This window comes from Panthera tigris, chromosome B1 (genome assembly GCF_018350195.1).
Source record: "Panthera tigris isolate Pti1 chromosome B1, P.tigris_Pti1_mat1.1, whole genome shotgun sequence".
Taxonomy (NCBI): Eukaryota; Metazoa; Chordata; class Mammalia; order Carnivora; family Felidae; genus Panthera; species Panthera tigris.
The window spans coordinates 137,058,005-137,072,602 of NC_056663.1; the positions used below are offsets into that span (position 1 = coordinate 137,058,005).

A 14,598-nucleotide genomic window follows, 5' to 3' on the forward strand; every position below is an offset into this window, starting at 1 on the left:
CCCTGCATCAGGCTCTGTGCTGACAGCGTGGAGCCTGGAGCCTGCTTTGGATTCTGTGTCTCCCTCTCTCTCTGCCCCTCCCCCACTTGTGCTCTGTCTCTCTCTATCAAAAATAAATAAATGTAAATTAAAAAAAAATTTTTAATAAATCCAATTAAATGATTTTTAAAAATTGCCATTGAAAAGAGGGGAAAGGAATGCACACAGCAGCCCCAAGCCCATAGCAGTGCTGGAATCCTGGAGCAGGTGATGGGAAGGCTCCCCACCCTGGCAGAGGAGGAGGTTCCTGATGGTACCCCAGATATGCCCTTCAGGGGGACCCCCTTCATCATGGCTCTGTGTGCCCCTTGGCCTTGCCCTTGGGGAGCATCTGCCTATCCTCTTTAGCCAAATCTGAAGTGGGTGTTGGGATATGCCCCATCTTTGGTGACTATACAGCTTTTGCAATGCTTTAATTGCCTACTGGTGCGAATTTGGAGGTCTGAGAGTATAGCGGTCACACGGTTTTATTGGCTTGGCTGTAGCACCTTCACAAATACCACAGTTCCCTCAGAAACTCTGCTGGCTTCTGATCTGTTAATTTTCAGGCAGTTCACATACCAGCAATCTCTCCCAAAGTTCTTTCCAAGTCATGGGTCTCAAGCTTGCTTTATTTCTTTGCTTCCATGCTTCCTTCCTTCAATTTAATGGCAGCTGTACTGGCGTCTCTGAGACAAAAGACTTTGGAAAGACGGCAACATGCTTTTTCTCATCTCTAATCTCATGCCATTTGAGGTGCAGAAGCCACTGGCTTTTCCAGCCTTTCAAAGCTCCAAATTTCTAAACTCCAAAGCTCCAATTTCTAAAGCTCCTTCTTTTGCATCTGTCTCTCTGCAAAGCAGTCTCTTCTGTCCTAGGCTAGTCTCTTTCTTGTAATTCATACTAAGAACAAGAACAGATAATTCACATTAATATGCAGGCTCTTTTCAGCCATTTCTCACAAAGTTATAAGCAAAATAAGAAGATGATCTGCTTTCCAAGTCAGACATATCAGGTGGCAGTTTTGTTTTCTTTTCCTCCGTCTGTCTTTCTTTCTTTCTTTCTTTCTTTCTTTCTTTCTTTCTTTCTTTCTTTCTTTCTCTTTTCCTTCCTTCCTTCCTTTTCTTTCTTTCTTTCTTTTCTTCTTTCTTTCTTTCTTTCTTTCTTTCTTTCTTCTTTTTAAAGAATCAAGAAACTTTGTTTTCTCAGATCAGGGTTTTTTTTAATGTTTGTTTATTTTTGAAAGAGAGACGGAGTGTGAGCAGGGAAGGGGCAGAGAAAGAGGAAGGAGAGAATCCCACGCAGGCTCCATGCCATCAGCACAGAGCCTGACACAGGGCTCTATCTCACAAACCATGAGATCATGCGTGACCTGAGCCAAAATCAAGAATCGGATGCTGCACGGGCTGAACCACCCAGGCGCCCCCAAGACCAGATTTTTGCAAGACGTTTTCCTTGTGTCTATTTTTTTTAATTGTGGTAAAATATCATAACATAAAATCTACCAATTTAACCATTTTGAGTGCGTAGTTCAGGGGCATTAAGTACATTCACACTGTTGTGCAACCATCACCACCACCCGTCTTCAGAACTCTTTTCATCTTACAAAACTAGAAACTCTGTACCATTAAACGTGAACTCCTTGTTCCCCCTTTCTCCCCAGCCCTTGGCAACCCATTCTACTTTCTGTCCCTATGAATGTGACTACCCTGGAAGTACCCTAGAAGTGCAGTCATACATTCTTTGCCCTCCTGTGACTGGCTTATTTCATTTAATATAATGTCCTCAAGGGTCAGCCATGTTGTAGCATGTGGCATAATTTCCTTCTTCTCCAAGGCTGAGTAACATTATATTGTATGCATAGACCACATTTTGTTTATCCATTTGCCCATCGGTGGGCATTTAGATTGCTTCCATCTTCTGGCTCTTGTGAAAAACACTGCTGTGAATATGGATGTGGAGCTATCTCTTCAAGTCTCTGCCTTCAATCCTTATGGTATATAGCCAGAAATGAAATTACTGGATCATATGTGAATACTATGTTTAATTTTTTGAGGAAGTTCCACGAGGAACTTCCACGCTGTTTTTCACAGCAGCTGTCCCATTTTATTTTCCCAGCAACAGTGCACAAGAGTTTCTTTGCCACCACTTGTTATTTTCTGGGTTTTTTTTTTTTTTGGTGGGTTTTTTTGGTAATAGATATCCTAATGTGTGTCTTTTTTTGATGTGCCATTTTTTATACTTATTTTTATTATGGTGAAATATATATAACGTAAATTCTGCCATTTTAACCATTTTTAAGAACACAACTCAGTGGCATTAATTACATTCATAAAGTTGTGCAACCATCACCACTCAATTTCAGAAGTTTTTCATCACCCAGTTGGTGAAGTTTTTCAAAGTAAATTTTAGACATTGTTACAGTCAATCCCTAAAGGCTTCGGTATGTGTCTCTAGAAAATAGAGACCTTTTCCTATATAACACAATGCTATAATCGTATGATACTACACTATTATCATATGAATACTATTCACTCATATCCATTGGAGAGAACCTACAAATAGGCCCCTCCCCCCCCACCCTTACTTGAGAGGGAGGCTGCTAATTAGAGTGTAGCTGAGCAGTCACTTGCCCGGTTATATTGGAAGAAGGGAGAATGGATTCTGGTGCTTACCAACCTACAGTAATAATGTAATAAAGGCTTAATTGATTCACATCACAAGAATTTTGGTGTCTGGTGATATCGAGAGCTTGGGGCAATGTCTCGATGTTGTTATCAAGGAGTCAGTTCTTTTCATCTTCTCCTCTGCCATCCTCAGTATGTCGTCTTTGGATCTTCGTGTTTGTTGTCTTATGGCTAACGGCTATATGGTATATTTTAACACCAGCCTCCCAAGTAGGAAAGGAGAAGGGTGGAAGAAAAGAAGCTTTTCATTGTCAGGGATGCAAACCCTTCCCATTTGCTATTCAGTAAGTAGACTGCCCCTTGACTCTTATTGGCCAGGTTCAAGGGGTCTGGGAAGACACTCATCAAAGGAGTGAGATAGCTATGGTTGGCTTACACCAGTTATGACTTGCACCAGTCAGGGATGAACACATTGCAGTCCTGAATAAAAGAAGACTCTGTTAGCTAAGAAAAAGAGGATAAATGACTGGTGGGTTGGCAATAAATCTGTCACGTGGGCGATATTTTGAAATACTGTTAAAGACATAAGTGAACTCCGGGGAGAATCTTGGCATAGAAATTCTGAGAAGATATTATCAAACTGAAATACTGGTACGAGGGGATTCTTTCTGGGATTACTCTATAAATGGTGTGGGGACAGTGTCTACCATCTATTTCTGAGAGAAAGAGTTCTTTGGGCCACCAGCATGAGAGGATCCCTGTAGTGATCTGTCAGTTGAATGATGGTGATTGCTTTTAGAAATCAAGAGAGCACTGGGGAAAAACCAGTCACCATGGTTTTACTTACAAATCATCATATTCTTGGGCACCTGGGTGGCTCAGCTCTGGTGAGCGTATGATTTTGTCTCAGGTCATGAACTCGCGGTTCGTGGGTTCAAGCCCCGTGTCAGGCTCTGTGCTGACAGCTCAGAGCCTGGAGCCTGCTTCAGATTCTGTACTCCCTCTCTTTCTGCCTCTGCCCTGCTCATGCTCTGTCTCTCTTTCTCTCAAAATTAAAGAAACATGAAAAAAATAAAAAAGAAATCATCGTGTTCTTTTGGAGATGGTAATATTTTGTAGAAATCTCTTACTAATTAATATATCATCTCTTGCCAGTGCTCATGAAAATTATTTTGGGACAAAATTGACCTCATAGATTGAAAAATATTGTGTACATCCCATTAAAGAAAGTCACATATCTTAGGGTGACACCAGGTCACTCAAATTACGCTTTCCCAAACTTAGGACTCAGTGAAAGCAGAATTTACTGTCAGCGTAAGAGCTGGTTGCCCATGCTGATTTCTATCTGAGAGCCTGTAAACATTTGAGCAAAACAAAACAAGTAGTTCTTGTCATTACCCCTTATAATTGTAAATGAATTACAAAATAACACAAGCCTTTCACATTTCTCCATGATACAACTGGAAAATAAGATTCCCAGAAGGTTAAAAAAAAAAAAAAGGCAAGGATGTTCATGGTTCACAGACACTGTCATAATCCCAGTTTTTAGTGGGTGGCCCGTTAATCTTTCCTGTTCCATTCCAGCTGGCCCTGAGAAGAGAAAGAAAAATTGCTTTGGCAGGGAGCTCATTTCCTGACAAATTACAAAGTGAAAAAAAAGATTACTGAAGATCCCAAACGTCACTTGCAGCAGAATATAGTTAACATTTATTGAAAAGCCATCAAATGCTAGGTAGTTATCAGTGCTTTAAGTATATCTCCAACCCTCATAAAAACCCATGAGTAAGTACCATTATTATTCCCACTTGACTGATGAAGAAACCGAGGCAAAGAGAGGGCTTAACAACCAAGCCCGCACAACCAGTAGGTGGCAGGGCTGGAATTCAAAGACGTGGTGACTCTGGCTCCAGAGTCCTCGAGCTATAGCTACCTCCTCACTGTTACCCTAGGTTGTGCAAAATCCTTCTGAATCATAACAGACAAATCCTTTCCAGCCCCAGAAAATATTATCTCAACTTTAGGGTCACTTTATTATAAGTGGTTTGACACCAGTAAGGTTTCAAAATGTATAAATGAAGATGATCCAATTGGGCTTTACTTTTCCGTTTGTAGATTGGAGGGGTTTTACCATCGCCTGATAGAATAGGAAATTTGTCTTCAAGGCGTATCACTGGGAACAGAGTAGTATATTCTTTGACTTCAGTAGCTTCGCGAGGTTCTACTGTAAGAACCGTCTGTTTGGAATTTGATGATAAAAATACATCATAATTATATGACCTCAACTTTATCAAGACCCCTTTTTCGAATCAGTTAAAGTAGTCGGAGACTTAGACGTCCGAGTTAAAGTGTGCTTAAAGTAACACTTTGTTTGCTTCCACGAGATTGTAAATTTTCAAATGGCCAGGTATTCTCTTGAGAGTTTACAGCTAGAAGACTTACAGAAGAACAGGAGTGTCAGCAGTGGGAGCCACCACAAATGTTTGATACAGTTCAGGTTCTGAGGAAGAATGAAAGCTTCAGGGAGCAGATGGGGATTTTCAGCTTCTGACTCTGTGTTGAAGAGTCTCACTCTTGCCACAGAGTGGGTGAAAGAGAGTGAAGATCACTCAAACTTTGGGAATATTTATTGGGAGAAAAGAACGCACAATAGAAATGTACAGAGAGTAGAGAGAGCTAGTATTGGCTCTCTAGGAGGATTTGACCATCTGGATAACAGCTTTGCAAATCATTTGGATAAATGATACCATTTGGAGGAGAGCCTCCCAAACCAAATCTAAATGCCAGAACCCTTTCAAGAAGGTTTGTGAAATTTTGGTCTTTTCCTCCTTTTATTAGAAACTAATTAGGTGCCATTGTTCCAGATATACTTTACCATTTTGGATGTGGGAACAATCCTAAATTTTTTACTATGAAGTATTATTGGATATAACATCAATGGAGTAAATAGTACACAGAAATAAAAAAAGTATAATTCAGAATGCAAAGATAAAACTCTTGGGAGTACGGAGTATTCCTTCCACACTCCCCCCTTTCCTTAAAAAGGCAAGGTAGGGGCGCCTGGGTGGTTCAGTCGGTTAAGCGTCCGACTTCAGCTCAGGTCACGATCTCACCGTCCATGAGTTCGAGCCCCACGTCGGGCTCTGGGCTGACAGCTCAGAGCCTGGAGCCTGTTTCAGATTCTGTGCTTCCCTCTCTCTGACCCTCCCCTGTTCATGCTCTCTCTCTGTCTCAAAAATAAATAAACGCTAAAAAAAATAAAAATAAAAATAAAAAAATAAAAAGGCAAGGTAAAATGTACTCTCTTAGCTGATAGGTACTGTGTTGCTACAGCTCAGGGAAAGAGTGGAATGTGTCCTTGCTAGGAAATGTAAGTAAAGTTTAGTGACATTTTCTAATGGGACTGGAAGCAATGGACCAGTTTATTTTAATGGTGTCTGGACGGAGAGAAGAAAGAGACTCATCTCAGTTTTAACTTTTAATTCTCAGATAAGATTGAGGCAGTGAAGAGAGTTAATTTAATCGACCTACTCATTTATTCTTAGCAGAGGAACTTCCAGTCAAATATCGAAACTTTTCGATCCAGAACAGCTCACAACGTATTAGGAAACCTAACCAAAGCAAATGTTATTTCCTGGCATCTCCAGAATCCTCCTCCAGCACTGAGAGTAGAGAATGTGTCGGTGTTGTTTCTGTACTGCAGATTCTTTGGTCACATTATAAGCTGCATATGGGCTAAGGAAGGACAAATAAATTATTTTGGACAAGAAAGGAAAAATATATGTAACAGAGTCCTCTTCTTCGGTTAATACAGCCTTACCAGGGAGGGAGAAAGAAGTAACGGGACCAAGATATGTCAGATGGGGCACTGATAGGTTAACAATACCAGAAACTGGTACGGAAAGCTTTTTACTCTCATCTTCTGGTCTCCATGATAACACAAAGATGGATAGGAAGGAGATATAGGGAAGAGAACTTTCCCCACCTTCACATACACACTTCATTGTTCTGTTCTTAAGCTCATATTTGTCAGTTGCCAAAAGAACCTGGCATAGTAGAGTGTATATGACTAAAGTATATGTTCTTCATTACAAGAATCTTCCTTTTTACTGGTTTTACTGTTGTTTCAGAAAACTGACTTGGATCATCACATATTTCCTAATCCTTGTCAAAGTCATTTGTAAACTGTCTAGGGTCTAACCCACTTCAATAAGACAATAGAGATCTATAGTTTAAAAAGACACAGCTAATGGTGCCTGGCTGGCTCAGGCAATAGACCATGTGGCTCTTGATCTCAGGGTCATGAGTTCAAGCCCCATGTTGGGCATAGAGCTTACTTAAAAAAAAAAAATGTATGGGAATGCAAGCTGGTGCATCCGCTCTGGAAAACAGTATGGAGGTTCCTCAAAAAACTAAAAATAAAACTACCTATGACCCAGCAATTGCACTACTAGGCATTTATCCACAGGATACAGGTGTGCTGTTTCGAAGGGACACATGCACCCCCATGTTTATAGCAGAACTATCAACAATAGCCAAAGTATGGAAAGAGCCCAAATGGCCATCGATGGATGAATGGATAAAGAAGATGTGGTATATATATACAATGGAGTATTACTCGGCAATCAAAAAGAATGAAATCTTGCCATTTGCAACTACATGGATGGAACTGAAGGGTATTGTGCTAAGCGAAATTAGAGGAAGACAAATATGACTTCACTCATATGAGGACTTTAAGAGACAAAACAGATGAACATAAGGGAAGGAAAACAAAAATAATATAAAAACAGGGAGGGGGACAAAACAGAAGAGACTCATAAATATGGAGAACAAACTGAGGGTTACTGGAGGGGGTGTGGGAGGGGGGAATGGGCTAAATGGGTAAGGGGCACTAAGGAATCTACTCCTGAAATCATTGTTGCACTATATGCTAACTAATTTGGATGTAAATTTTTAAAAATGAAATTTAAAAAAAATGTAAACTTTTGCTCTGCAAAAGACCCTGTTAAGTGCTAAGACCATTCAATGGGGGAAATGAGTCTTTTAAACAAATGGCTCTGGAAATGCAAATCAATGAAGTTACTTGCACCATATGCAAAAAATTAACTCAAAATGGATCAAATACCTAAATAGGAAGAGCTAAAACTATAAAACACAATAAAACATAGGGGGAAGTTATGTTGGATTTGACAATAATTTCTTGGATAGAATACCAAAAGCACAGACAACAAAAGAAAAAGTAGATACAGTGGACTTCATCAAAATTTAAAACTTTGGTGCATCAAGGGACACTATCAACAGAGTGAAAAGGCAACTCACATAATGGGAGAAGAATTTGTAAATCATATATCTGATAAGGGATTAATATCCAGGAATTAATGAATATATGTTAATATATAAAGACCTCCCACCACTCAACAACAGTAAAACCAAACAACCCAATTTAAAAATGTGCAGGGGCGCCTGGCGGGGGGCTCAGTCGGTTAAGTGTCTGACTTCACCTCAGGTCATGATCTCATGGCTTGTGAGTTTGAGCCCCGCATCAGGCTCTGTGCTGACAACTCAGAGCCTGGAGCCTGCTTCCAATTCTGTGTCTCCCTCTCTCTCTGCCCCTCTCCAGCTTGCTCTCTCTCTCTCTCTCTCTGTCTCTCTCACACACACACAAAGATGAAAAAATTTTTTAATACAAATGTGCAAAAGGTATGAGTTGACATTTTTCCAAAGAAGAAATATAAATGGCAATAAGCACATGAAAATATAATCAGCATCACTAATTATTAGGGAAATGCAAATCAAATTCACAATGAGATACCCCTTCATACCCATTGGGGCAGCTACTACTAAATAAACAGAAAATAAATATTGCTGAGGGTGTGGAGAAATTGGAGTCCATGTGCATTGTAAAATGATGCAACAATTCTGGAAAAAGTTTGACAGATTCTTTAAAACTAAACATGCAGTTATACAACCCAGTACTTGGCAATCGTGGGCATTTAGTCCAGAGAAATAAAAACTTACATTGGCACAAACACCCATACACTAGTGTTCTATAGCTTCTGTATTTGCAATAACCCAAAACTTGAGGGGTGCCTGAGTGCCTCAGTCAGTTGAACGTCTGACTCTTGATTTCGGCTCAGGTCATAATACCAGAGTCATGGGATCCAGCCCCATGTTGGGCTTCGTGCTGAGCATGGAGTCTGCTTGAGATTCTCTTTCCTTCTGCCCATCTGCCCCACTCATGTGTGCTCTCTCCCTCTCTGTCTAAAATAACATGGGGCGCCTGGGTGGCTCAGTTGGTTAGGCGTCCAACTTTGGCTCAGGTCATGATCTCGCGGTCCGTGAGTTCAAGCCCCGCGTCGGGCTCTGTGCTGACAGCTCAGAGCCTGGAGCCTGTTTCAGATTCTGTGTCTCCCTCTCTCTCTGACTCTCCCCCATTCATGCTCTGTCTCTCTCTGTCTCAAAAATGAATAAACGTTAAAAAAAAATTTGTTTAATAACAAATAAACAAACAAAACTTGAAACAACCCAGATGTCCTGTAATGGATGAATAAACAAAGTTGTAGATCCATACCATAGAATAGTACCCAATGATAAAAGGTACCAAACTACTAATGAACACAAACCTTAGATGCATCTCCAGGGAATTATGTTGAGTGACAAAAGCCAATCCCAAAGGTTGCATATTATATGATTCCATTTGTATAACATTTTGAAATGATAAAATTATATAAATGGAGAAAAGATTAGTGGTTGCCAGAGATTAGAAAGAAGGGCGTGGGAGAGGAAAGTGTGTGTGGTTATAAAAGGGCAACAAAAGGAATTTTTGAGGTGATGTAACTCATGTCATATTGGCTCCCCTTTTAGGAACAACTGTATGTTTTATAAGTTGACTGTGGTGGTGATCGTACATATCTACTCATGAAAAATTGCATAACACTAAATACACACACAGAAAAGAGTACATATAAAACTGGTGAAATATGGATGAAGTCAAGGATTGTATCAATGTCAATATCTTGGTTGTTGTACTGTAGTTATACTGGATGTTACCATTGGAGAGAGAGAGTGAAGGATATACGGGATCTCTGCGTGTTATTTCTTACAATAGCATGTGAGTTTTGCCATTACCACCACCTGCCCCCCAAAAAGGCATAACTAATGTGAAAATTCTGAAGAAGCTCCTAAGTAGTTCCACTGGAAGGTAGTAATACAATTATCCATCGACTTACTCTTTTCACCTCCAAGGCATCCCTTTAAGTTAAGAAAGGGCAATTTCATCTATCATTAGGCAAGCAATACAGTATGGTTTTCCCGGAATTTGGATGCAAGTTTGCTGTATGAGAATTAAACTAGTAAAGATAAAATAATTTAGGAGGGTAGCCATTAGCCACCTTAGATGCTTTCACGATAAAATAAGAAGAGCAATGCATATTGAAAGATATCAGTTCTAGTTGGCCGGGCTGCCCCTTACAGAGCATGTATTATGTGTGAGGTGCTCTACCTGTGTCGTCATTAATCCTCAGCACAACCCTACCAAATAGAAGTCATCACCATAATTACAAAGGCTTAAGAGATGACATAACTTGCCAGAGATCACACAAGTACTGAGCGACAGAGGTGGATTTCAGTCCAATGCACTGCCATACCGTTTCCGTTCCACTAAACTGCTTCCCTTTAAAGGAAATGAGCGCATAAAACTATTGTAGCTTGATGCCACGGTCTTAGAATTATCCCGATAACTCTCTTCATTCTACTTTCCTGCTTCCAAATTTTGATTTCCCATATAGCTGTTCCTATAAGGGAAACCAGTGTGAGTATCTGTCCATTTGGCAGTTGCATTTTTCACTGTAATTAACCAGTTGGCTTTGGTTTATTTACCAGTCTGTTGTAAAAATGGTTAAGAGGAGTGAGTTCCTCATGGGCTGATGATTCTGGGTACATTGGAGCATTCTGTTACTGCAAAAATATTGGGCTTGGGTTACCTCCAGAGTACTACCACCCTGTGAGGCCTCAGTCTTTGATGTCTCTTTTAAAATTCGGTCTTCATGCAGCAAGATGGGGAGATGGTATTACAGATTTAAGTAACTAGCCAAGGCCCATAGAGTTGATTATGGGCAAAGCTAACGTTGAAAACTAGGTCTCTTGACTCTTATTCCAGTGTAACCATTTCATCTGTACTCATCCTGTCAGAGCATCCTATTAGGGGCAGATCTAGAATAGTTGGTTGACATGCTCAGTCAACATTCCCATTTTCTGTACTCACTCTACTTCTTGGCTAATGATTAAATTATTTTTTGTTAGCAAAATTGATAGCTTTGTTACAAACCCACGATTTTCTGGACATAAATAAATGAATAGATACTGACTTAACTAGCCATAGTGGGTATACTTAAAATGTTCATCATCCTTCTACATTATATAAACTGGGTAGCCATGCATCATCAGTTCATACAATAGCTTTTATATATTGTATAGACTGTTATGTACAGTTTTATTCATTAGACTTTACCTCAGTCATGTCCATCACCTGGTATCGTACCTGGCACAAGCAGAATGTCAATACTCGTGAATTGGATTGGATTGGATTAGACTGGATTAAATTGATTGAAAGTGGCGCTAATGTCTTTCAACTCCTAGATTCTGTCATTTATTTAACATCCCTACCCAGATAGCTGTTTAGACTACAGCGTGACTGTTCAAAGGCATATTATTAGGGTCAGGTGTCTGTCCCCTCACCTGAAAGATCTGCCTTATCAGGTAGGTCAGTTCTGGTAACCAAGACCTTTCTGACACCTCATGGCCATCCTCAAGGGAGGGCCATGTTTTTTTCTCTGACCTCAGTATTTGGAAGGTCCAGGGAGTGTCAGCATGCAAAAGCAAATATCAGGGAGGTGCTCAGATATGTGGCAGTGCTGGTTCAAACTTGTAACAATATGTTACAAGTTGTAGTTCCCTATAATAATCACCCAAAATAATGAGCAGTGATACCTCTTTAGAGAAACCTATTAATTACATTATTCTTCTGTGTGTCGGGTCTGTGTGCCAGGTCGCTTTCTCATAGACACTCTTAGAGCTTAGCTTCTCTTACTTCATTTTTGTGGGGAATTTTTTTATTCATTTATTTTTGCTTTCAAATATAACATCCAGAATGCCTGGCATCTGCTCTTTTTCCCCACTGTGTTCGTTGGAGTTCATTTAAAATTATACACAATGCATTGTTTTCCAGAACATTCATCTTTAGAGTCTTCTGAGATAGTTGCTCAATAACGTATCATGAGAAAAGTTCAGATTTGCAAAGCATTTGTCATTTCCTCCTGAACTGCTAATTTATTTAGTAACCATTTGTTTCCAGGACTCTTGTCTGCCAAGCTGTAGGCATATGTACATGCCAGATCCATAGAACCATAAATCTATAAATGTTAATAATAGCACTAAAAGTAGATTGGAATAAGCCTTTGGTACCTAGCCCTTCTGAAAGTCCTAACCCAAGCCCTTTCGTCCTTTTTAAAAAACATTGATACTTATATAAGGATAAATGTGTTTGTGAGAAATTTCCCCTTTGTTTCTCAACTAAGGCTCTGGAATATTTAAGCCAATTCTAGAAAACAATCATCCACATTAACTGCTCAAGGGATTTCCACATGAGTAAGTGGCAGTAATTGATTTGGATCATGATTTCATAAAGTACTTTCAGTTTTTATTCATAAATTCTTTTCAGTTAGAGTGAACTTCCTTTCAGTCCTGAACGATTGAGATAAATTTTTGCCTTGGTTATTAATACCTGTTGATTTCATTTCAGTGGTACAGGCATGGATGGGAAGAAATGCAGTGTATGGATGTTTTTACCTCTTGTATTTACTTTGTTTACTTCAGCTGGATTATGGATAGTGTGAGTATTCTCTTCATTCATTATTTAAGGACTTGGGTTGCAATGTAGATAGGAATGTAGTTTTGATGTAGAAACGTGTTTAGAAATACTTTAAAATAATGTTTACTAATTCAACCTTGCTAAAGTCTCCATTTCTCTTCCCTCCTTCAGTTACCCAAAGTAAATAGCTAGAGTGAGTAATAAATAATGCAAAGCAGGTAGTGAAGACTGCTGGTCTTATTTTGTGTTCCTGTGTTCTTTCAGTAACGAACATTCTATAAACTGATGATACGGATTCATTATTTGCAAGATTTGTTCATCATACTAACGTGCCAAAGATTCCACTCACAGTCCAGTTCATAGTCCAGTTATTGTGGGTGACTGGGCTTGGTATGTTTATAAAATGGGTATCATTACATTATAAGTCTTGGCTTATCACAGAACACTCCTACACTTGCTTATTATTTCAAGTACTATTTCACTTCCGGCAGATTATTTTGGTCCCTTGCAGTTCACTAATAGAGGTGAACACATACTCCTGAGAAATTAGAAAATTTGAATTCTAATTGTACTTCAGTTTGCCCAAGGTTATAAGGTCTCATTTCTTTGTTTTCCAGTTTCCAGATTATAATGACTACCATTAATTTGGGGAGTGTTTTAAAAATTAAAGAAATAGTGTTAGTAATCACATTTGGACTTTAAAGAGCTAAGTGATCTATAGGTAAACATAGTAAAAGGTGAAAGAGTCATGTGATCTGAAGAGAAACCAGAGTATAGGTAAACATAGTAAAAGAGATTTTTCCCAGTTAAAAAAAAATGAGTATGATTTAATGTGGTTAGTCTAGTCATTCTGGGAAACGAGTCTTTTTTAAAAAAATGTCTTTGTTTTATAAACTTAGGTTGTTTTTTCTTCACAGATACTTTATAGCTGTGGAAGATGACAAAATTTTCCCATTAAATTCAGCTGAAAGGTAAAGTTGATCTCTGGGTAATTGATTATTTATTAATAGACTTAACAAAAATTTTGCCACTGGTGAGGTTAGACTGTGCACTGACTGTACTTTAACTTGTGTTTTTTGTTTTCCAGGAAACCTGGTGTGAAGCACGCACCATATATAAGGTAACTGGATAGCTTTCCTCCGATCTGTTGGATCTTACAGGTTGAGAGAGTGTCTTAGTTTGGGCTACTGTAACAAAGTAGCATAGACTGGGAGGCTTGTCAACAAAAAGTTATTTCTCCCTGCTGTAGACACTGGAGGTCCATCAGGGTACCAGCAGTCAAGTGTCGATGAGGGCCCTCTTCTGGGTTGCAGATGGCCATCTTCTCATCATGTCCTCATGCAGCAGAAGGAGGATGAGACAGTCCTCTGGATTCTCTTTAAAAAAAATTTTTTTTAACATTTATTTATTTTTGAGAGACTGAGAGACAGAGCGACAGAGCATGAGAAGGAGAGGGACAGAGAGAGAGGTAGACATAGAATCGGAAGCAGGCTCCAGGCTCTGAACTGTCAGCACAGAGCCTGATGTGGGGCTCGAACTCATGAGCTGCGAGATCATGACCTGAGCTGAAGTTGGACACTTAACCGACTGAGCCACCCAGGTGCCCCTGGAATCTGTTTTACAAGGACACTAATCCCGCTGGGAACGGCTTCTACCCTCATGACCTAAGTAACTCCCAAAGGTTCCACCTCCTAATAGTATCACATTGGGAGTTAGGATTTCAACATATGAATTTTGAAGGGACACACAGACATTCAGTATATTGTAGGTGACAGATTTTAATACAGTAATAATAAAACATGTCATAATTTTTAAGTATTGCAGGTGATGAACCTCCTGCAAGCTGTGTGTTTAGTCAAGTTATGAACATGGCAGCATTCCTAGGTAAGAAGAAAGTAAAGAATGCTTTATATGCTTTGGTACATTTCTTCTTTATTTCTCCCAAACCTATATCAAAAGCATGGTTAGCTTAGTTGATAATTGGGTATCATGTCAACATGCTGAAGCTGGCTTTTTGTTTTACCTTACATTTCACCATCTTCATCATTTCAATGTATTCTTGACTTTATTTCTTTTGCCTCATGAAAT

At 39.4% G+C, this 14,598-nt stretch overlaps 1 protein-coding gene across 2 annotated transcripts in view; it reads left to right on the top strand.

The window, feature by feature from the left end:
- Positions 1-14,598, top strand: part of TMEM150C (transmembrane protein 150C) — a 77,476-nt gene that overhangs the window by 47,769 nt on the left and 15,109 nt on the right. For both annotated transcript variants that reach the window (XM_007074764.3, XM_042984287.1), the window contains exons 2-5: positions 12,442-12,531; positions 13,428-13,481; positions 13,598-13,630; positions 14,327-14,394. In XM_007074764.3, coding sequence (XP_007074826.1) covers positions 12,452-12,531; positions 13,428-13,481; positions 13,598-13,630; positions 14,327-14,394 — 235 coding nt within the window. In that variant the 5' untranslated portion in view covers positions 12,442-12,451. The remainder of the gene's footprint in view (positions 1-12,441; positions 12,532-13,427; positions 13,482-13,597; positions 13,631-14,326; positions 14,395-14,598) is intronic.